This window comes from Dicentrarchus labrax, unplaced genomic scaffold (assembly GCF_905237075.1).
Source record: "Dicentrarchus labrax unplaced genomic scaffold, dlabrax2021, whole genome shotgun sequence".
Classification (NCBI taxonomy): Eukaryota; Metazoa; Chordata; class Actinopteri; family Moronidae; genus Dicentrarchus; species Dicentrarchus labrax.
In genome coordinates this window covers 2,687,148-2,710,100 of record NW_026136714.1, presented here as the reverse complement: position 1 = coordinate 2,710,100, position 22,953 = coordinate 2,687,148, and the positions used below count along the sequence as shown (strand labels likewise).

Genomic DNA, 22,953 nt, shown 5'->3' with positions numbered 1-22,953 from the left:
CGAACCAGTTATTCTTAAATGTAATCATATTTTCTTGTATTAGGCAAAATAATGGAGCCAGTGGAGCAAACCAAATTTACTTGAGCAGAATTCTTAAAACCAGCATAAAAATCTAGCCACTGAAAGACTGTAATGGGCCACTAGTGTCACAACCTGGCTCAAAGGTGTGTGACAAAGAGGGAGACCACACAGTCTGTGAATAGTCAATTTAATTAAGTAAATACAAAGTAATCAATACAGTTTAATATGTCTATCAGCAAGTAAGTATGTCTGCAATGCCAGTGTGAGTGAAAGGTGAGGTGTATTATGTATGAATGTAAAACCCAGAACACAAACAAAAACCAAGAGTTCAGTCAGCAGGCCACGGGAAGAGACCTGAGAAAGCCTGAAGGTCTGATTTATAGCCTCCTGAGCCCAGCCTGCTCAGGTGAGCTGCATCAGGGAGGAATCTCAGCGCCACCCCTTTACTTCCCGAAACAAAGAAGGTAAACAACCAAGAAAGAGGAACAGAATAAGGCCATCACACTAGAAACATTGCCACAAATGTAAGCAAGTTGTGCTTATTAGAAACAGTGAAAACTCAGTTATTTAAAATATACTTTATTAAAATAAGTACTTTGGTCACTTTTTTGAGCTGAATTTAAGAGTTGTACCTTAATCTGTGATTAATAATTAACAAAATCATTATAAAAATAAGTAACAAGACATGCTTGACAACATTATTTTTCTTTAAGACTAATTTCACAGAAACAAGGCTTTTTTAAAAAATTTACTTGAGATTATTTTTTGCAGAGGCTCAAGATGACAAAGTTGGGGAGCACGACAACATCTGAAGTCTGCTTCAGAGGACAAATCCACCCAGTTCGTTTCCTTTCCATCAGAATACGGCATTGAAAACAAGACTCAGTGATGGTACAAATGAAATTCTTTTAATGCATATTAGCACTTAGTTTTTGGATTTACAAATATAAACATTATCACATTCACCTGAGGTGACAGATTACATTACAACACACCCCAAAATACACACAACACCTACTGAATGGAGTTATTATTTAAACATAATGCAAATGAGTTATTTGCAAAAGTCTTTTCACTTGGTTGTTTGAACCTGTACGGAGAACCAGATGTGACGGAGCTGACGGTGAGGTGACAGTGATCAACTTCCTGCCACTGGTGTTTAACCAGTGCTAAAACTGGATGCTGCGACAGGCTCCAACCACCCACAAGATATATTATTTGCAAGCATTATTTGACCCAGCTCTGAGACATCCATGTCAAGTTATTGAATAAATGAATAAATACAAACTGTAATAAAAAACAAAAATTAATAAATTAATGTTGAAATGTTGGCAAAAACCCGTCAAACACAACACTCAACAATTCCTAAAAAAAAGGTATTCAGGTAAGTGAAGACATGAGGGTGTAACAGGAATCTGAAATTAGTTTTTATCATTATTTGAAATACATTCTATCATTTGGGAAGAATTTAGGATAATTTAGTCATATTTATTACTGTACATGTTATTTTTTGTCCAATACTGAAGTTATATTAATGTCCAATACACATTTTGGCACATCGAGGACGCTGTTGTATGAAGGCAAACTGAGGAAGGGGACAATGTTTCAGTTCACATGCCATACAGTCTCTCTGTGATATTTAGCTCCTGAGACACTGTAAACTCATGAAATGATGCTTGTATAAAAATACTGTGTTTTCAAATATTTAAAGAATAAAAATAAACAACCCAACAGCCAATTACAAGCACGTCTTTATAAAAAGTACAATCTCAACACAAATACATGCATGCTATTTCCTCTGTATCTGTCCAGTGAATGTTCATCACCTCCTTACGTTAGAGTCCGTCTCAGATCTCCGTCCAGAAATTCGTTCTCTCGTTTCAGTTCATTTAGTGTGACACTGATTCAGAGATTTATCACAGGACCGGTTTAAAAAGGAAAAAAAAAAAAAACTTGTTCCATTAAGTGCAAAGAGAGTCCGACAATCCTTTCCATCCCGTTAGGAACTAGCTTGACTTCTGCAGCAGTTTGTCCTCTTTCAGTCTGAACGGTACGCTCACAGACATCTCTGCGATGAACCTTTCGCAGGCCGTCTTGGTCACCTGCTTGCAGAAGCGGAGGTCGATCTGACAGATGCTTCCACAGCGCTTGAAAAAGTTCAGGGAATGGTCCGTGACCCGGTTACAAACTGAAGGGAAGCAGAGAGAACAACAATCCGTCACAAGCTTGATACGTGAGGAGGGATATTCTCCTCTTTTCTTGATGCATAGTGTCCAGAAGACGTACAAGATCCTAAAGTATAAGATTATGCAAGTAGGACAAATGCAAATGATGTAACAAACACCTGAGTCTTTACCCTGGGGTCTACTGGAACTGGTCCCAGTAGACAGACCCAGTTCATTTATTTACAATGAGGCAGGCAGCTACGACTTTCACCTTTAACTATATTCAATTCAAGAAGGGTTGCATGGAATATATAAAACAGATTTTTAAACATCTTCCTCCTTTTGTCACAAATGCAAATGCCAAAAATCATATTTCTTGGATCAATAAAGTGCATCCCCCCTCGTTCATCTCTCTGATTCTGAGATTACGATCAGCTGTGATACACCTTCCCTGCAGTGCATTCACATACAAAAATCCACTTCCACTTTGGGAATGCACAGATTGAAGCTGTGTGCTTGTGGACAACTCTGCTTACATTGTCTATATCAATGAGTGTCCAGTGTGAATAAATAACCACAGCCTTGTACCAGAGTTATTGTTTTGTTTTCATTTCCAATTTGTGTACTTTGGTTTTAATTTCAGTTTTAGTTTTTTTTTTTACTGGGGGGTATTTGTCAGAGGCAATATGTAAGAATTCAGAACTGGTATTGCTGATTTTTTTCACACCTAGTTTTAGTTTTACCGGCCCCTACAACAACCTCGCCTTGTACCTCTTCTTCCTGTCTATCCAGGTGCATCCAAACAGTTATTTAATTACCCGTGGCAGCAAATTAAGTACAGTCTGTGAAACAGCAAAAGCCATTCAGTTGCTGACCTTTGAATGGAAGACATTCTGATCTAAATAATAAAAATACATTATGGGAGAATTCAATTACCGTGTAAGTATCTGCTTTGGTTTAAGGGTCCTGGCATGCAGACCTGTCATGACTTACTGGGACAGTAAAGAGTGAGAGGAGAATGAAGCCATTGTTAATGTTACCATGCCTGAAAAAGCCCCTTGTTATGTTTTGATGTGGAGCATTAATTGAGATACACAGTGGTTTTGTGGCTTTGCTTATGTTCACAAATTTGAGAACAAGGTTATTTATAGGACAAGAAGACATTCCGTTGGTTTAAGACCCTGACCGATGTGGGGCTTTTGAGACTGATACCAATTTTAGAGGGGGGAAAATTCCCTGATTCCCTGCTTGCCACAGTATTGTAAATGGCAGCACACTCTGCTGGATAAACTTTGCAGTGACACCAATATATTACATATCAACACATACACTGATGCAATACGTCTGCAAGAGGACCAATATCAGCCAATAGTAAGATAAGATATTCCTTTATTTATCCCACAGCAGCAATAGGGCAAAGTAGTGCAAAAACAGAGAACAAAGAATATCACAATAAAAATATTACTAATATTATTAATATTAGAAGATATAAAACTATAAATTAAAGTATATACACTATCGACCGACTGATACATCAGGCTCTAATTGGTGTGACCCAGACAACTCCCCAACCTTTAGATCTCTTTTAAAATCCCGCCTACTGGACTCTATTGATTTTTGGGGGTTGTAATTTGGCATGTTATGACTTATTTTTTATGATTCATTTATATCATTGTTGCTCTTTCATCTTTCAACTCTAGTTTCTGCCCATTATCTGTTGCAGACTTTATGGATTACTAAGAACGTACTGCAGACTACCAGGTCTTAACATAGCGACTGGCTCCCCTGACAAAGAAAACCTGGATCCCATTAAAAACTGACTTGGGGGGGCCTCAGATCTAAAGCATCTAACCTACTACTATGTCACAGCTGCATGTCAGCCCCTGTAACATCTGAGGCTCCTCTGCAATTGAACCTGTGTATTTCTAGTCGCTCAGGTCTCAGTTCTCACCTGACAGGTTGATTTCTGTGAGGGAGTCTCTGGTCGTGGTCCCTGCTGCGGTCAGCAGGTTCACGGACTGGTCGTTGATGTGGTTGCAGTAGCTCAGGTCCAGATTGGACAGCAAAGGCATCTGCCGACTGATGAGACGTAAAGACGTGTCGGTGATGTCCAGCCCCGCCAGCCGCAGGTCCTCCACGTTCCGCAACTTGCAGCGGTTATCCAGTTGACCTGTCAGACAGTCATTTACAGAAGATCAGTTTTTTGGTTTTTGTCAACGTGACCCAACTCTAGCACTTTGTTGACACACTTAAGTTACCTGGTCTGTTGTCTGTGGGGGGAGAGAGGAGGTCCCTCATCTGTGCGTCCTTGAGTCCCTCCACCCACTGGACATCCAGGGAGCGCAGCAGAGGGCAGCTGGAGGTGCAGAGCGCAGACACAGCAGCCCATGAACACCCCGATAACTTCAACACTCGCAGACCTGAAACACAGAGCAGCACTTTAAAATACTGACACAGAAACCAGTGAAACAAAAAAATACAGACTATTCCTTGTGTATAGACCAAGAATCCATCATAGTTAGGTACCTGGCAATCTGTTAATAAGCCAGCTTAATTGTTTCTTGGAAATGTTGGTCCAACTGAGGTCCAGGGAAACTGGCTGCCGGCGGATAATCCCGCTTAGCATTAGAGGGGTGATGGAGGTGCAGCGGTTCAGATCGATCTTTGTCCAAAGTCTCTTATCACAACACCTAGACATCAGAAAGAAAGGTTTGTGTTGCATGTTATGTCTTCATGTTACACTATCAAATAAAAAACACAAGCTTTAACTGCTCTATAATAAAAAGGTATTCTGTGCAGCCATATTTTCTTTTGCAATATCTGTGATGTTGAACGTGAAAATGTGAGCGTGCTGTTTGCAGTGCGTGCTGCGTATTCACCATCTGTTCCACGTCTTGCAGACCCTCATGCAGACACACAGCTCCTGGTGTGTGAGATACCCAAAGATCTTCATCCAGACCTCGCGCTGTATGACATGCGTTTTGCCATCTTTCAGAGGCAGTCTGTCGGGAGGCGGGCTTATCGGAGGGGGCCGGATGACGTGCCGCTCCATTTGGATGCATTTGGGCGGGGAGTGTGGGGGCACCGGCCGGTTGGTCGGGGTGCTCCGGTTGAAGCCCAGCGGAGTGATCTGACTTGGGTAGAAGTGGCGCAGCTCCCACGGGGTCCCGTTCATCTCTTTGGTCTTGAGGTGGGGCCTCTGGTCCCCGAGCTCACTGCCGTTACGGAACAACCTCTTGGGTTCCTCGTTTTCCGTCTCCGGCTCTACCTTGAGGGGTTGGCGGTTCTCGTTGGCCAGGCAGTCCTCGGTCTTCTGGATTTCCTGGTTCAGTGCTTTGCTCAGCTCTCGGCTCAGCTCTCTGTTAGGTAAACGGCGCTTACGGCGAGCTTTTGGACGCGGGCCCTTTTCCTGGGTCTCGCTTCCGCCCTCGCTGCTGGGGCCGGCCTGCGGGGAGCTGCAGTGAGACTGGTCACTGTCTCCAACAGGCGTTTTAATGAAGGAATTCAACAGTTCATTCTTGGACTCTCTGTCGTCCCCTTCTTCTTCCGCGTCTCCAAACCGGCCTTTCCTCTCTAAACCACGGAAGTGAGGCTCCTCATTCTCCTCCTCGTATGCGTCTTCGTCCTCCTCTTCTGTCTTGATGTGTTGCAGAAGTTTTGAAAAATAAGGATCGTCTGACTTTTCCTGCAGAAAAAAAAATGGTATTAATTTTACTTACAGTACTTTTGTACGTGTGGAATTGTCCCAAAAAATGATACAAACCTTCTTCCTCACACTGAGGTCCTCTTCCTCATCATCGTCAAACAGCTTCCTTTTCTTCCTCAGTTTGTCCTCAGGCCTGGGCCGGGGCAGGTTGCAGGGAGAGAGCAGCGGTGGCTGTCGGTGCAGAGACTCCTCTGGTCTGTATCTGGGCGTCTCCTCTCTGTCTGGCCTCCTCTTGGCTGCAGAAGAAACGTCCCCCTCCTCCTTCACAGGCTTCTGTTCCCTCAGCAGAGAGCCGGGGAGGTTGGAGGCGTACTTGAACCCTGGACCCCTTTTTTGCTTCAATACCAAAGGGGACAAAAAATTGCGAGACAACTTTATACCTTTAGCCTATCACAACGAGGAAAACCAACCGCGCTACCAGTGTACCTACGGTTTAATAAACTCCTCACAGTGACAAAAATACATCACAGTGTGGTTTCCTGCTTCTGTGACAAACATGTCACATGTGAATGACTTTGAGAGAAAGAGAAAAGTATAAACAGGAAGTGGTAAAACATAAATTGAAATGCTCAAAGCAATACTTGAGCAACTGTTATCTATACCAAACTCTGAAATCTTTAGTAGTAATTATAAAAAATACTTCCAACAAAGTCTAGTAAGCTGTTACATAATCTAAATCCTGTGCATATTTGTACTCACTTTTCCACTTTTCCCAGCATGGTTGCATTTGGGACATTCCCAGCAGTTAGGGAGCTCATCGTTCACCACTCCTGAGGCATCGCTCACCTGATAAACCGACAGAAGACAAATCAGGCCGGACTTCAACAAGAACAACAGGCTGTAATGGAGTCCTATGTAGAGCTTGTTGAACACAAACAAGACAAGGGAAGTGAAAGTGACTGTTGCGACGTGTCCTTGTTTGGCAGGTCAGCACAGTCTAACCTCAGCCATAGTTAAACATGCAGACTCTCGCTTCATGCATTCAACAGAAAAAGAGAAGTAGATTTAAAGACTCCTACTAGAAGAACTTAGATGTGCACTAATGCATGACTAATAACTGTAATTGTTGCATTCGTATAAAAGATATATAATACTTAAGAGGTTGCATCCTGCAGAAAAACTAGACAGCGCTTGTCAGAAAAACTGGTCTGACCGAGCCTGTGCTAGCAACAAGCTGTTGTGTTTTTGATACAACAGTTACAAACAGGGTGTGTGCTGCTTTACATCTTGTTTTGCTTCGACCACACAAAATGCTTTTGGCACCACAACTAGCAAGGCCAGTGTCTTGCATCCTTTTAAGGCTATAAACTACAATTTTGGCCATTCAGTAAATGCTTTAAACCCGATCACTTGTTTTGCTTGAGCATGCGGTCGGAGTCAAATCCTCAAACATGAGTGGTTGTCACACTTGAGCCATAAAAACTTCGGGAACCACATAAGAACGATGAGTGTGTTCAGTGTTATATAAACAACACTAAATGCACATCTAATTACCTTCGGTGCCTACAGTGCAACCGCCTGAGTCACTCACATTAGGTTATGGTGTCTTGGGATTCCTGGCACATTACTCTAACACAAATGAGTCACCGGGTGAATGACTTGACTGAGGTGGGGTTGTTCAACTGTTCCCAGCCCGGACCTCCGTACCTTGAGACAGTTGGGATGGACGATCTCGTTGCAGATGGAGCACTCCATCAGCATGAAGTTGAACTTGTCCTCCTCTTCCTCCAGTGTGTCCTCTTTCCCTGCCTCTTTACACACCACACACACTGCAGTGTGGGGCAGAACCGGCTGCGTGGATGGAGAGCACATCAGGTATTTGTTTAATACACAGGAACTGATGCAAAATATCTCTATTTGTAGAAAATGTGGGTGTGCATGTTGTCCAAAAATGCAAATTCCAATGTGAAAGTGCGCCTAACTTACCGCGATGCACTGTCTCATAATGCAGGACTGCTTCATGCGCCCCGGCCCTCCAAACTTCTTCATGTCTTTGCAGAAGTGACACTCTCCACACTCAGTCCGGAGGCACGCCTCGCACTTCCGGCAGCGTGTCCTCCTGCGTCTGGCTCCGGATGAGCTGCGGTTGGACGGCAGCTTGACGCCCGACGACGTCCCCATCTTGGGCTTCGGCCTGTTGGCCGCCCGCTGCTGGAAGACAGACAGACAGTTTCTGTGAGTGGAGGGTGTTTATGTGTCAGCCACTGTGACATGGATCTTTAAAAGGTAATGAGTGCAGCATACTGTATATTAGTTAGCTCATCTGTATTGAGCTGCAGAAGCAGAGAATCAAGACAGATGTCAGAATGATGCTTGATGTTGCATCAACACAACAGGGTTGCACAACTAATCTAAATATTAGCGGGACTGCAATGTGGCCAAGAGCGATATCAAATTGCAGAAGCTGCTATTTTTTTTTTGACAATGGTAAAATGTGTGAGGAAACAGCGATGAAGTACTGTAAGATTTTAGTATCACAGACCTAAATAAATGTTGCATCGTCATAATTTTATAGTTGTGAAATTAAAAACTGTGATGCAAAAATGATCATTCCCACTAACTGTGAATCATACTGCAATGTGAGTATTTTACAGAACCATGCAGCTCTACAACACAATAAAGAGATGATTCATCTCTTCGTTTTAGTCATAACAGACTGTTACTGCTTTTTTTTAAGAGCTGCAAGTCAATTTAAAATGTAATTACTTTTTCTAACTTCCTGTGTATTTCTTGGTTGTGATGGAAGTGTGGAAGTGTTTTCTCGATAAGTGAGTATTTAGTCTGGAAAATAGACTATTATAGACTATTTCCCAGAGCCCAAAGGGGGGGGACGCCTTCAAATGTGTGAGATCAGCAGTCTAAAAATCCCCCCAAATTTTCAATTTAAATTTATATAAATAAGAGCAGCAAAATATTCACATTTGAGAATCCGGAAGTTGCAGATGCTTAAATGATTAATCAGATGATATCAAAGCAGCTGCCGATGAATTCCTGACTGATTGTTTCAGCCCTAGATCTCCGAGTATCTGAAGTGGTGGCAAATATAATGATGGCGGGAGTTATCGGATGAAAAACCACACAATTATGTAACCTGTAAAAGTGCAACCTGCTCCACAGCTCAGACCTTTCTGGTGAGTCACATACATCCATCCATCCATCCATCCATCCATACATACATACATACACTCTCTGTGTGACTCATGGGAGTAAATGAAAGAGAAGCTAACCTAGTGATTAAACCCACACCCACACACACACACACACACACACACACACACTCTCTATTATCCTAAATTCGCATCTGTGAATTTCTCGTATTTATTTTTAGTCTCTTCCCTGTTGCCAAGGCAGGAGTGTAAAGCACTATGAAAATAAGACAAAAATCATAGACCATTACAGCGTTTCTTGTTCTAGCGGGAGAGGTTACCTTGGCAACACGTTTGCCTTACTGGTGGCAACTGTTTGAATAAAGGACGACTGCGAGAGATGGATAAAAATAAGCTCACAGGAGGGGGGGTTATGTTTCAGTGTGAAGCTGTGAGCACTCTCCTGATGTAATTTATTCTTATTCTATGACTGATTCACTACGACTTACTACAAAGCATTTACACAGCTTGTTGGTTTCTATTCTAGATAACAATGCCAGAGTGCCGTGGACGAGTCAAACAGGTAAAACTACATGAAAATAGAACAAGACATTCCAGGGTGTCAACAATTTGGACTCAAGCTTCCCCGGATGATATTACCTAGAGAAAAGAAACCAATCCTGAATCTCACCGCACCGGAGAACAATCATTAATGTCCTCATTTTGATTTCCCCCCCCGGAGGATTTTTAGGAAAAGATATGTTCTTTTAAATTGTATGTTTTTCCATCACAATAGGCCGTTACTGACGGAGAATTGAGTCGAGATGGGAAATAATCCATCTGACAGCTTTCCATAAATCCATCTGACTGCCGTGGAAATATGAGAGGGAGACATCAAAAGGAAGGGCTGCTGCTGGGATGGCTGTGACTGTCAACATCACACCATGTTTTTTAGTTCAGCTTCCTCATTATTTTCCTGACCTTGCCTGACACGCACAGTAGTCTGGTGTGCAGAGCCTCAGCTAAAAAAAAAAAAGAAAGTCATTTGAATTAAAAAAAAAAAACCTAATGCAAAGTTTGCACCACAACAAATGTTCCACTCCCTGGACCATCTACCTCGCTACCTGACATTGATTACAATGAATTAAAAAAAAGCATTAAATTGTGGCTACAAACAAATCCACCACGGGCCACTCATCGCACACAGCGTGGTCCCCGAAGCAACCATCAGCTGACCCGTCTTTACTGTAACTCTGTGCACTAATATGTCAGGAATTTGGGATTGGTTCCTGAGGCCTGTGAACAAAAACATGGCCTATATATTCTGAGCGTGATCTTCTGACTCTGAATTTCAGTGGGAGGGGAAGTCACAAGGCTCATCATTTGTTCTCTCTCTCATGTACAGAGCACAAATTAAAAAAAAAAAAAAAGCATGTTACAGTCTTCAACAATGTGTCACAGCAGAAAGAAAAACACTCTGTGATGAACTGTTAGTGGGTGCTGTGGGTATAAACATTGTGTAAGAACAAGGAGCTGGCTCTTATGTCAGCACTACTCATATTTCTCCTGAGGTGTGCACAGGCCAAGTGTCTAATGGAGACTTGTGCAACATCCCCATGAGCCCTGTGAGAAAGCATTCATGCAGTGGACGCCAATATAGATGCACCAAATCAAAACAAGGTTCTCATTCTTTCTAAGAAATCCTTTTTCCAGGGAGTTTCTCCTTCGACATTAAAAGTTAGAACTTGCTCACAAATCCGTCCACAGCTCAGACTAAACATACAATTCAACAACATTAAAACTAATTTCCAGGTAAAACTTCTCACATTGGACCCGGCAAGAAGATATATTGATTTATGTCCAAAATCAATGAATATTTCTGCTTCTAGAGCCAAACAAGAAGAGAAATATCTGTTCAAATCAAAACCCACCATGTTTTTTTTTTTCTTTCTTTCTCAGGGGGGTTTGAGGGGTCACCGGACCCCGGGGTTTTTGGGACCCCTGGACTACCAGACTAACAGAAGTAGAGCCACTTCATTGTTCCCTCTCCCCATCCCCCCTTCCTCGGTCCCAGCCTGAACAGCATTTTTGCCTAAAGTCTTCTTAAAGGAACAGGGTGGTGAGATCAAGTTAAGGAAGTGAGGAGGAAATTAATCACAGGAAAAGCATTTTCTTAAGAGGACATAATGGGGGAGTTGGTGTAGTAACGTGTGTAAATAAGAGCTTCTTTTATTTATTTATTTAGCTGTAGTATAAAGTTGCTTACAGCCAATGGAGGACATTAAGAGCAGAACATAATCTGTAACATTGGTGGAAACTGCTCTGTATTAAAGTAGAAAATGGGTCAAATGTGGCTAACATGGTAGATGGTGTCCAAGGTGGAGAGGACACACTGTGGCCAGGTATCAATTCAGACCCAAACAGAGTGTATTAACCTCTGTGTAAAACAATATTATAGCCACACATCTCTTTAGGTTGAGGAAGGTTTTAAATGACAACCTCTCAACTCGTTTTGGATTACAGAGAGCTGGACCTGAAGCAGAAAAACACCATTGCGCTCTCTCTCTCTCTCTCTCTCTCACACACACAACACACAACAGGCTTTCCTTTCAAAATAAAAAAAGAAACCAGCACGCTTTTAAACAAGAAGCAGAAAACACACACACACACACACACACACACACACACAGAGAGAGAGAGAGAGAGGGAGAGAGAGAGAGGTCACATAATGAAAATGTATGAGCTCTGACCTGCTCAGACTCTGAATCGTATTCCTCATCGTCTCCGCTCAATGACAAGGCCATGGCTCCTCTCTCTCATCGTTCGTGAACAGCAGAGAAAACTAACATGGCTGAACAAGCCTCCAGCTCAGCTCATTTCCACCCCTCCTTCCTTTCCTCCCTCCCTCCCTCCCTCCTTCCTTCCTTCGCAGCGCACCAACACGGGCAGCTGCTCATTACGCCGCGTTCAGGAACCACGGGAGAACACGGCACACGGCAACTTCCCGCTTACTTAATTCACCCACATCACTCAGGTTAGCTGAAAAAAAAAAAAAAAAGTCGATCGAAAAACTTAAAGGGAAGTAATAGTGAGTATGCGCGTATTTAACTCCTAAAAAAAAAGGAAAATTACGTTTAAAAGTAGAGTAAATATAACAATCTCAGCGCTGCGAATCGTCGTCGTACGTCGCAACGCTTATTAACGTGCGACGTGAATGCAACATCGAATGCTAACAGGAAGTGAAGAGAAGCAGCTAAGACAAGAAGGTTCACTCCTACACACTTCCGTCTTCGCTTCTGCTTGTTATTCCGGGATGTGTGAGTCAGTAAGGGCCGCTACGGGTTAAATTATTCAAATGGTTAATGTGATTTATTCAACATCTTAATCCTCAAGGGTTTATTAGGTTACTAATGGTCTTATACCACCGCGACACGCCTCTGAATTAGTTTATTTAACGTTGTGTGTGTGTGTGTGTGTGTGTGTGTGTGTGTGTGTGTGTGTGTGTGTGTGTAAGTTTGTCTAATTAATTACTAGCTATTCATATTTTCCTACATGTTGTCACCTGACACCTGGGCAGGTGGCAAAAAGCCATACAACAGGTATCACCTTTATTTCAGGTATTCACTGATGAGTCACAGAGCATATCATTGATGGCACAACCTGTGCTACCAGTCATTAAATAACATTTGTCCAATATATTTAGACACTATTTATCAGTTACCACACTCACACTGTTTATCTAATGTTGATAATCAACTTAGAGGAGAGAGACAGCACTTTAACCTCCAACTTATTGCTTCACTTTAGAGCCAATGTGCGTCTGTACACAGCCAACACAACAAGAAATGTGTCACTGACTTACTCACAACTCGGCTGTATTATATAATCACCATGTAATCTCAGGATGAGTCATTGAGCCACTATGTCTTGGCTTTGAAAAAACTTGGCATCATCCAGTGGCAGTATCAAGAATGATCTATTCCAGACGGTTAAACACATACAAATATTGTTTTATAACAATTCAGTTGCATGACCAACATGTAAAGGAAGACTATAAAAGCTGCATTCAGACTGACCTAGACAGACTAACTAAAAAATAATTACTGCTGCACCAATGACATGACCCCTCGCTGGTTTCCCACCAACACTGCCCATTGTGTTACACAGGGCTGGGCCAAAAGCATCGCAGCAAGGGACTGAACCCTGGTCTTTGTGGTGGTGAATGAGCACCACCCAGATGCATTTATTTATAAATAATAGGTAGAAATTTGCACCTAAAATGTTCCATACAGCCGACAAATATGTACTTCTATACGTCTTTATGTGCAGTGTTTCTGTCTGAGATGTTTTGTGCTCCTCTGCCCTCAGGTGGTGGCAGGCTGCTATGATGTGCTCACTTGACTCACTCCACTGTGGCACCAGAAGTTGCTTTATTATCCAGAAACTTACAGTCCACAACAGAACTGAACTGTACAAATCACAGAGAGATATAGAGTGCAGAGTGTGCATGTGTCTGCTACTGGTTTGTGAGATTAGGTTATGGTTACTTGGCTTTTTGTTGTAGTCAGAAGTGTGAATTTACACAGGAAAACCACCTCAACTTCCAGGTGTCAAAAAGAAAAAAATACTTGCTGCTTCTGTGTCCACACAGTCATTCTTCCTCTTCCTGTGCACCAGCACAGTAAAATAAGAAACCATAGTCAGATCTTTTGCTATGTAAAAGTAGCAATACTGCAGTATAGGAATACCCTGCATTCAAAATCTTACTTAATGGCCCATTTTGGAATACACACACATATGTATATATATTATGAATAGTGATGCATTTATGTGTAAGAAGCAGTAATATTGCAGCTGGTAAAGGTGGAGCTAAATTCAGCTGCTTTATATACTGCTGGGTAGCTTAACATCTAAATAATAAATCCTAATGTATTAGTTGATTTATATTTTTGTATTAATAATCTCAATCTACAAAGTAACGTGGAAAGTAAAATTATTCAAGGTTATTTTATTGTTATTTAGGTTGTAGAATAAAGTTTAGATTTCCTTTATGCTACTTTTTTTACTTTACAAAATAAAAATTGATTCATGAGTCATAAAAACAAACAAAAAAATACTAATTTGTGTGATGAATTGTTGAGGAATACTAAAGTGCATCAAAATCAAAGTACTTGAATAAATGTACTTACATCCCATTACTCTTACAATGAGTCTACTGTAGTGCAGAGACTATTAATATGAGTATTTAATTCAATTAATGACTGTAAAAGGGAAAAATACCTCTTACTAGGTGGTGGTGACACTTTCTTGATGTTTAAAATAATAGAAATGACCAGACTTCAGTTCGATTCATGCATATTTGTTTTGGTTTTGCGGGGAAATTTAAGCACATTCAGAGGTTTTGCGTGAACAGCAACCACTGAAAGCTGCACAGTGTGTGTGTGTGTGTGTGTGTGTGTGTGTGTGTGTGTGTGTGTGTGTGTGTGTGTGTGTGTGAGAGAGAAAATATGACACATCCGTACAGGAACAGACTGCAGCTCCACGATAAAGGGGGTGTACACTGGCACCAGCAGGCGGACCGCCGCAGCGCCTGTGCAAGAGAGAGACAGAGAGTGAGAGAGAGCATTGGATTGTGGGTATCTTGTGTTTCCTCATAGACTCTGACAGTAAGTCAGCTGTTGTAGGAAAGTTTTGACATAGTTTCAGATCCGTCTGCTCCCAAGTGTTTGTTAGATGTGGCACCTCATCGGAACTGCATTTCCTGCGTGCGCTTTCCATCCGTCTACTCCACCGAGGACCATCCTGTGAATCCAAACCGCTTTTACGCACCGAACTTTATATTTTCATACTACAACAACAACAACAACAAAAATAATAATAACCGGTTCCTTGGAGCAACCTTCGGAATGAGTTTGAACGAGCACTCCATGCAGGCTCTGTCATGGAGAAAGCTGTATTTGAGTCGAGCCAAACTAAAAGCCACAAGTCGCACTTCTGCTCTGCTGTCGGGGTTCGCCATGGTAAGTTCTCGGTTCCTCTTCCACACTGTTCACCGCCTGGGCGCAAACTTTAGGCCGTCGGCATGAACCGCGTATGTGACGCAGATGATTGTTTCCAAAGGGCTGCGGCGATCGCGACACCCCACAGGCCTGATTACAGCCCCTGTGCGCTGCTGGGTGTGCACCATTAATGGAGCTTTTTTTATTTCCGCAAGGGCAGTTCAGCGACCCCGAGGACGTGGACATAAAAAAAAAAAAAAAGGTCACAGTGGGTCGCGTTGGATTTTGCACGAGATGTCTCTCAAAGTGCAACAATAACGGATCAAGTGAATAAAGCAGTTTATGCAAACCTCACACACCCTTTAAGTCCGGGTTTATCTTCCGCCACAACAAGTAGACCGCACAATAAGTAGACGTGCCAATTCTTTTTTGTTTTTTTAATAAAAATGCAACGTACACATCAACAGCAGCTTCCTGAGTTAATAGATACCGGTTCTGTTTCTGGAAATGCAAAGCACTGCCGGTTATTATGATGCTATTAAGATAAGATAAGATAGGTTTTATTAACGCTGAGGGAAACTGTTGAGCAGCAGTTGCAGTACAAAGAAGGAAAGAGTGCAGTTATAAAGAGTGCAAGTATTAAATATCAATAAAGGTGCAAGTAGGAAAAAATAAACAGAAAAACAAAATCTATTAAATGACAAATTAAACAGGTATTTAAACATTTAAGAGATAAAACAACAACTATATACTGTGCATATATTCCATATGTTAATAATTCTGGTTAATCACATTTGGATTTGTCACTTTTTTTCTCACAATTAACTTCTTTAGGATTCACTTGATGTACAAATCTATATGTAAGCAATGCTGCTCTAGTATTGTATTTTCCCTGCTCTTAATACAACTCAAACCTTTTATAACTATGCCTGAAGTTAAACTTTTGTGCACGAGCTGTAAGATTTAGAAGAAGAGAACACACCTGAGGAGATTTATTTATTATTATTATTATTATTTATTTAATGTTAAGGTTTAAAAGAGTTTCGGGTGGGTATTTTTGCATACTCGTTTTTCAACATTGTCTCCAGCTTTAATTTCAGAGCTTCCTAATTGTTTGACAAACACAAAGAACCACCTAGATGTTCCAGAATATAACACGACTGCTCTGAAAGGGCTCATTAAGGTGGCAAATGTCAACCCATTCTTGTGTACTGATTCAGCTTCCTCACTCAGGTATAAGTGAAAAAGTTCAGGCTCTGAAATGCACTTATAAAAGTAAAAAGCACATTTCTACCAGCTGTTTCTGTGCAAAGCTCACTGAAACTAGTTTTTTTTGTTATTTATGTCATTTTGTTATGTCTGTCCTGCGAGATATGCACCAGTCTTGATGTTTGCAAGCCATAATTCCCCTCAGATTCATTAAAACTAAAGTAACAGACCTAGTTTTTAAAATGTAAGGAGTAGAAAGTGCAGATATTTGTGTAAAAATGTAGGTACTACAGGTAGTAGCCTATTTGTACTTTGTCACTTCCCACCTCTGACATTAGGATTAATACAGACACTCTCCTCTACCTATTCAGTATATGTTGCAAATATTGACATTTTTCTTGTATGATTTTCCCAGGTTGCCATGGTGGAGGTTCAGCTGGAGCGGGATCATAAGTATCCTCCAGGGCTGCTGATAGCCTTCAGTGCCTGTACCACAGTCCTGGTCGCTGTCCACCTCTTCGCCCTCATGATCAGCACCTGCATCCTCCCTAACCTCGAGGCCGTCAGCAATGTTCACAACCTCAACTCCGTCAATGAGTCTCCCCACGAGCGCATGCACCGCCACATAGAACTGGCCTGGGCTTTCTCCACAGTCATCGGCACCCTCCTCTTCCTCACGGAGGTGATGCTCCTGTGCTGGGTGAAGTTTTTGCCCCTCAGGAGCAGCGAGGAAAGCAACAGCACCATAAGTTCTGGTGAGGCCGCAGCCATTGCTTCCACCTGCATCATGGTGCCGTTTGGACTCGTTTTTATCATGTTCGCCATCCACTTTTACCGCACACTCGTCAGTCACAAAACGGACCGGCAGATCCGGGAGCTGGAGCAGGTCATTCGGCTCCAGAACCAGCTGGACAACAGGCCTGAGAATGACGACCTGAAGGCACCTGTCCACTACCCTTGATTATTGCTAGTTAACAGCAGCGGACACTCACCAGTGCTTTTATTGTGAAGTCTCGTATAAAAGCTTTATTTTTTATGCTTTAGAACTGTGCTCAGATGCTTACCTTGAAACTGAAAGCTTCATCTGTTGAGCATTGCAGGTTTTGACTCAGTCCACTTTTGGATAATGCATGTTCACAAACTTCTACACATTATATATTGGGAAATAGTTTTTTACCTTTAACTTGAAGGGAAATCTTTTGCTCTCAGGCACTAACATTTAACTGGCTTGTTTAATGACATATCATATTGTAACATTGTGTCTTTTAGGGCTAAAACCACTTAAGGACTTCACATCTGCGCTTGGGTGTAATGTCTCAGAAATCATAGGGATATCCACTTTTTATTATTTTAGATAAAATAGCCCGCTATTACAACACAGATACTGTACAGTACTGAAAAATATATAGCTTTTTAGTCGTTGATATCCAAAGAAAACAGGATTTTGTATCACTAACACTAGGGAAATCTGGGTTAAATTGACCTGAGGAAGATCCACATCAAATCAAGACGACTGAGGCTGCCTTTGAGCCTGTTTTATAGTTCCGGTTGACAAATTGTGGTGCTGCCCTGTCTGGGCGTGTAGTTTACACTCACCCACTGTGCTGCTGATGGAGGTATACTGTAAAAGTCACCACCACTGCAGGCAGCATCCACCTATTGCCTTAATACTGTCCCATGGTGGGTTGTACTGATTTCCCCTGTTGTCACGTTTGCCTGGCTTTTTAAATTGGGTTTAAAAGGGAGCATTACCAAGTAGAATTGTTCCGATACTACTTAAAATTTGGTAGGGGGTATCGGGCCAGTACGTGTGTCTGCGCACCAATCCAATACCATGTAATCTATGTTTTTCTTAACGCACATGTATTGGATCGACACTCTGTATCAGCTGATACGTAAAGTTCTCTTATAATAATAAGTATCATTGGTATCAGAACGACTTTATTATCAATGCATGTGTCCATATTCAGGGTGTGAAGTTAGATTCACTGTCTGCGTGCTTTAAAACCAAAATTATGGAACAAGTTATATTTATTTAGCTGATGCTTTTATCCCAAAGAGACTTTAAAATCGGTGCATTCAGTATACTAACTGCCATATTTAAAAACAGTAAGATAGAGAAAGAGGTTTTTTACGAGGCCTTCGTGCTTTCATTTGTATGTTACACACGTCCATGGTCACTGTACTGAGTTGTTGCTTAAAGGAACTTTTTTATTTTGTTTTAGGTTGTGTCAAATGTTCTCTCCTTTCCTCTCCCCGTACTCAGAGTTTTTTTTAGTCTTCCGAACAATCCTCCTTGTGCCAAAAATCTGTGCTCAAAGGAAACTGTTTAGGTCTTTTAACAAAAAACAGATATATAAATGTTAACAGTATTTCTGTGCACTCTAAGGTTGTGCTGCATTGCACATATTTAAAACAAAAAGGGGCCCAGTGGTGGAATCTGTGTCCAAGAACTCGTTTTTCTTCTTTTAGAGGAGTCTTATCTGAAGTGAGTCTCGGGTAAAACAATTGAGAAACTTACTTTTGCTTTTGCAATTCGAATCTACTGTAATTTCTGAAAATGGTTACTGGCTTTGGAGAAGTATTGTTTAATGTATTATTACAAAGCATGCACGTATTGGAAATGTTGTGTTTGAGTAATGTTTTGTAGTCTTCATAGTTTACAAGCTTGAGCATGGCCACACGTTGTTAAGGTGTGTTTTCTTTTTGACCTATGGCACATTGTTGAACTGTTTAATTTGGGTTTGACCATTTTCTTATCTCTATTGTCTTTTTTTGTGACATTGGTACAAGTATATTATTAGCAGATAATATTCTCCTCTAAATATGTTGGAATAGTAAAGTTTTAACGTAAACATGAGATTTTAAACTTTGTAAAAACTTCAGTTAATCGCTCAGGCTTTTATTTGATTCAATCACTGAACTCAGATGTTTATCCAAAGAATTTCTATAAAATTCAGACCTGCATTAATTGTAGCCACAGCAGGCTACTAACAGGGAACTGAGTCTAATTGGGACCCTTGCTTTTAATTGAAGTTTTACTGTATTTGAGAATAATATATCCATGTTTTTATTCATGCCTTCGGTCAACCAGTACAGCCATTTTCTTCTTTGAGAAGAATACCCGTTTGTATTTTTATCATGTGACTTTGGATTCTTGCTGTATTATATCAAAGTGATGCTGTGGTTATTATTGCAATATCGGTTTAGTCCCTATTACCCAACCCTACACATGATCTATGCTGAGTCATGGTAATGTAATAGCTGCTGTAGACCACAAGCTCCTCAAATTTGCATTCAGATTGTCCCGACCAGATGGAGATATCTCTGTGACACGTGACGTAGCAGAGAACAAGGAGCCACACAGAGTTAATAACTTACAGACTGTTGGTCTTTATTCTCCAAACCACTTGTTGATGGTGTTTCTTTACAAGGAATTAAATGTTTTCTCTGTAACGCCTCTGATAGGAACTGCTACATGTGCCTTCTTGAAAAACAGATCAATGCAAACAAAGGCCTTTTTCTTCCGTTCATTTTGTGGTTTATTTATTGAACCTCGTGCATGTTACTGTATATAGAGAGGTTCCACTGCTTGTGCACAGCTTTAAAGTGAATTTTCAGTAAATACTATATTGTAAGATTTGCTCATGTGTGGCGTTTTTGTGCAGCTTTTTACTGTTAATCATATCCAGGACTTTTTCTTGTTGTTGTTTGTTTGAGAATAAAACACATCAGAGATGATCTGTGAGTTTCATATACATTTTTTTTATATATATTTATGATTTGCATGTGTAAAAAATATAAAAATGGGGAAAAAACAAGGAAACATCATCTTGCACAAAATGTATTCTAAAGTAAGTCAAAGGGAAAACCACACAGGAAATGTGTCCGGAGGTGCAGTTTGAGTGTAACCTTCAGTCCCTGAAGGCAGTCGGAGCCATGAGCGTGCATCATCACAACAAAGCACACAAACTCCTCCGCTTTCTGACTTTCTCCAGCTCTCTCGTCGCCATTAGTGCTCGCTTCGTTGCCTCTCTGAATAAGTCGTCCACATTTTCCCTGTATTTGGCTGAGCACTCTAAGTACAACACAGCATTGAGTTTCCTTCTGGCCTCTTCTCCCTGTCAGAAAAGAGTTTGAGTCGCACAAATGAGCCAACAATGTGTGACTTTTCTTGTTCTCCTATCCAGTTATTACACACTTATAGTCAATATTGCTCCTCAAAAGTCATACTAACTGTATCGGTGATGAGCTTGATACCTGAATATATGTGACGGCATTCTGGCCGGTTGACCAGAGCTTCTTCATCAGGACTTTGTCTTGTCGTAGGTCTGCTTTGCAACCAACAAGGATGATGGGCACCCCAGCACAGAAATGTTGCACCTCAGGGTACCACTTAAATATAGTGAACACAGTTATAATGTGGTATTTTCAGGATTTTCACTACAAAATAGGTCAAGAGGTCACCTCAAAGTGTGTCTTTGGTTACCGTCACTCTGCAGGTTTTTCTGCTCATATATGACTCACATATGTTTTTTCACGTTTTTTTGCAATGTAACCTCAGTGTGATCTGGATCTACGTTCGTCATGTGGGTCATCTCAGGAAACGTCATCTGTTCACACTAGAATCTGATATCGACCGCATTAAAAAAAATTATGTGATCTGAGTAATAAATTATAATTGAGCACTAAGGCTTAAGTGACACCAACTGGGATATCCTCTTCAACCACAATAACCAAACACTGAAGATGCAACTTAAAAATACCTTTATGAAGACGTTATCAAAGCTTGAAGGACACAGGACATCGTAGCAGATCAGCACCACATTAACACCGTGGTAGGAGAGAGGCCGCAGGCGATCATAGTCCTCTTGACCTGAAATTAACAACATTGAAACCTGTATTTGAAAGTCAAATTCAGATCTTAATTCAAAAAAACAAACAAACAAACAAACAAAAAAAAAAAAAAATGATTACAATTAAATTGAATAAACATAAATGAATAATAAAAAAACTCTCAGGTAATTTTAACCAACACAATTAAAGTGTTTAGGTTATTTTGACCTAATACAAATGGTAAATGGTAAATGGACCTGTACTTGTATAGTGCCTTTCTAGTCTTTCGACCACTCAAAGCGCTTTTACACTACGTGCCACATTCACCCTTTCACACACATTCACACAGCGATGGCAATGAATGCTTCTGCGTGTGGCAGGGGGAGCCGGGGATCGAGCCAGCGGCCTTCTGATTGGGGGACAACCCGCTCTGCCTCTGAGCCACAGCCGCCCCCGCCCCTACCAAAGGGCATGTGATTGTGTTTCTCAGATGCCGATGAGGAATGACAGGACACACCTTCCACAGACTCGGGATACCTGTTCAACAAGTGGATTTAAAAAGTATGAGAAAGAGACCTTACCGGCAGTGTCATAGAGATGTAGCCGAAACTGTTGCCCTCTATACCTCGAATTTACAACAGTTTTGTCAAACACAGATGGGACGTATTCCTGAAAGAAAATGATTATAAGTTTTGTCTCTGAATACTTGACAGCTTATTTGAATTACAAACATCTTATTCTGCTTAGTTTTTACATTAAAATTAATTTCATTTCTACTTCTGGGATGAAAATATCCTGCAGTTCCAGTGACCTAAGCCTGTGTGTGTGTGTGTGTGTGTGTGTGTGTGTGTGTGTTACTCACCTTTGGAAAGACTCCTTTAGTATACATTGTGAGCAGCGAGGTTTTCCCACAACCCCCGTCTCCTACAATAACAACCTTGAATTCCTCTTGCAGGCTGGTGTTTCCTCTGTTTGCTCTTGATCCTTTCTGGCTCATGTTTTGCGGAAAGACAGATGAGGAGGGACTGCTGGTCCTGGCGGTGTGTATACTGCAGAGATAAGCCAGAGATAAACAGAAACCCAGACTGCAGTGGTAGCTAGTAGCTAAACTGACTTAGAGGTCCTGTGTGCAACCATAGAGGCGGTGTTATGAACAGATGAAATGCTTTCTGGGACACTCACACCTTACATTCCCTTAATGAACTGCTCCTCCTTCATTCTGAGTATTTCAACTATTTGAACAGCCTCATCTGGCTACCATATGTATCAATCTATATTTTATTGTTATCTATATCTATATAAACATCTATATTATGTCATGTACTATTAAGAATTTAAGTCAAATGTGGTAATTGTTAGGGTAAGGTACATGGAGTATATTAAAAACCTTATATTACACTTATTTAAAGTGCGACTTTATCTAGATAAAGTAAGAATAACTGCTAATGATGTTACCACTTAAATTTAATTTACTCAGTTTTCTTCCACTAAAGTGAGAAGAACAGAACAGCTGATGTGTGATAAAACACTATTTAAAATGAATTGATTATAAAAATGGTAGCCAATTCATTTTGCGGCTTTGGGAAGTAAATTTAAAGAAAATGAGTCAATGGAACAAGGTGGAATTAAATCACCAATACTTAAAATACTGCACAAATGTAACATTCAAAACGACTGAGTTATTACTTGAGCAATGCATTTTATTGTGTTTAATTCATGGGAATCAATTTTTCTTTTTAAGGGATCAAGATGTTTGCTTACTTCATTGCTTCAAACATATTATAGGAAAACCTTTTGTGATGTCTGACTTGATGTTGTTGCTTTTTTTATCTAATTTATTTTATGAAGCATTTGTAACCTTGTTGAGAGAAGTGCTATACAAATAAAGTTGTTATTATTATTCTTTTATTAAGATTTACAGTGTACATATT

At 40.9% G+C, this 22,953-nt stretch overlaps 3 protein-coding genes across 3 annotated transcripts; 1 reads left to right on the top strand and 2 right to left on the bottom strand.

Moving 5' to 3' along the window:
* Positions 1 to 907: 907 nt before the first annotated feature.
* kdm2ba (lysine (K)-specific demethylase 2Ba) lies at positions 908 to 11,878 on the bottom strand. The gene is made up of 10 exons (XM_051421433.1): positions 11,729 to 11,878; positions 7,819 to 8,043; positions 7,540 to 7,683; positions 6,592 to 6,678; positions 5,950 to 6,237; positions 5,066 to 5,871; positions 4,713 to 4,876; positions 4,445 to 4,606; positions 4,138 to 4,356; positions 908 to 2,209 (listed from the first exon to the last, which is right to left on the bottom strand). Exons 1-10 carry the CDS (start codon positions 11,780 to 11,782, stop codon positions 2,028 to 2,030), a joined length of 2,331 nt encoding a protein of 776 aa, XP_051277393.1. The 5' UTR covers positions 11,783 to 11,878; the 3' UTR covers positions 908 to 2,027.
* A 2,664-nt stretch (positions 11,879 to 14,542) lies between these two features.
* On the top strand, positions 14,543 to 19,927 carry LOC127375511 (calcium release-activated calcium channel protein 1). The gene is made up of 2 exons (XM_051421435.1): positions 14,543 to 14,998; positions 16,602 to 19,927. The coding sequence occupies exons 1-2, from the start codon at positions 14,885 to 14,887 to the stop codon at positions 17,145 to 17,147; spliced, it is 660 nt and encodes a 219-aa protein (XP_051277395.1). The 5' UTR covers positions 14,543 to 14,884; the 3' UTR covers positions 17,148 to 19,927.
* A 2-nt stretch (positions 19,928 to 19,929) lies between these two features.
* On the bottom strand, positions 19,930 to 22,186 carry LOC127375512 (rho-related GTP-binding protein RhoF). Its single transcript, XM_051421436.1, has 5 exons — positions 21,885 to 22,186; positions 21,604 to 21,691; positions 20,953 to 21,062; positions 20,447 to 20,581; positions 19,930 to 20,307 (listed from the first exon to the last, which is right to left on the bottom strand). Exons 1-5 carry the CDS (start codon positions 22,017 to 22,019, stop codon positions 20,140 to 20,142), a joined length of 636 nt encoding a protein of 211 aa, XP_051277396.1. The 5' UTR covers positions 22,020 to 22,186; the 3' UTR covers positions 19,930 to 20,139.
* Positions 22,187 to 22,953: the final 767 nt, after the last annotated feature.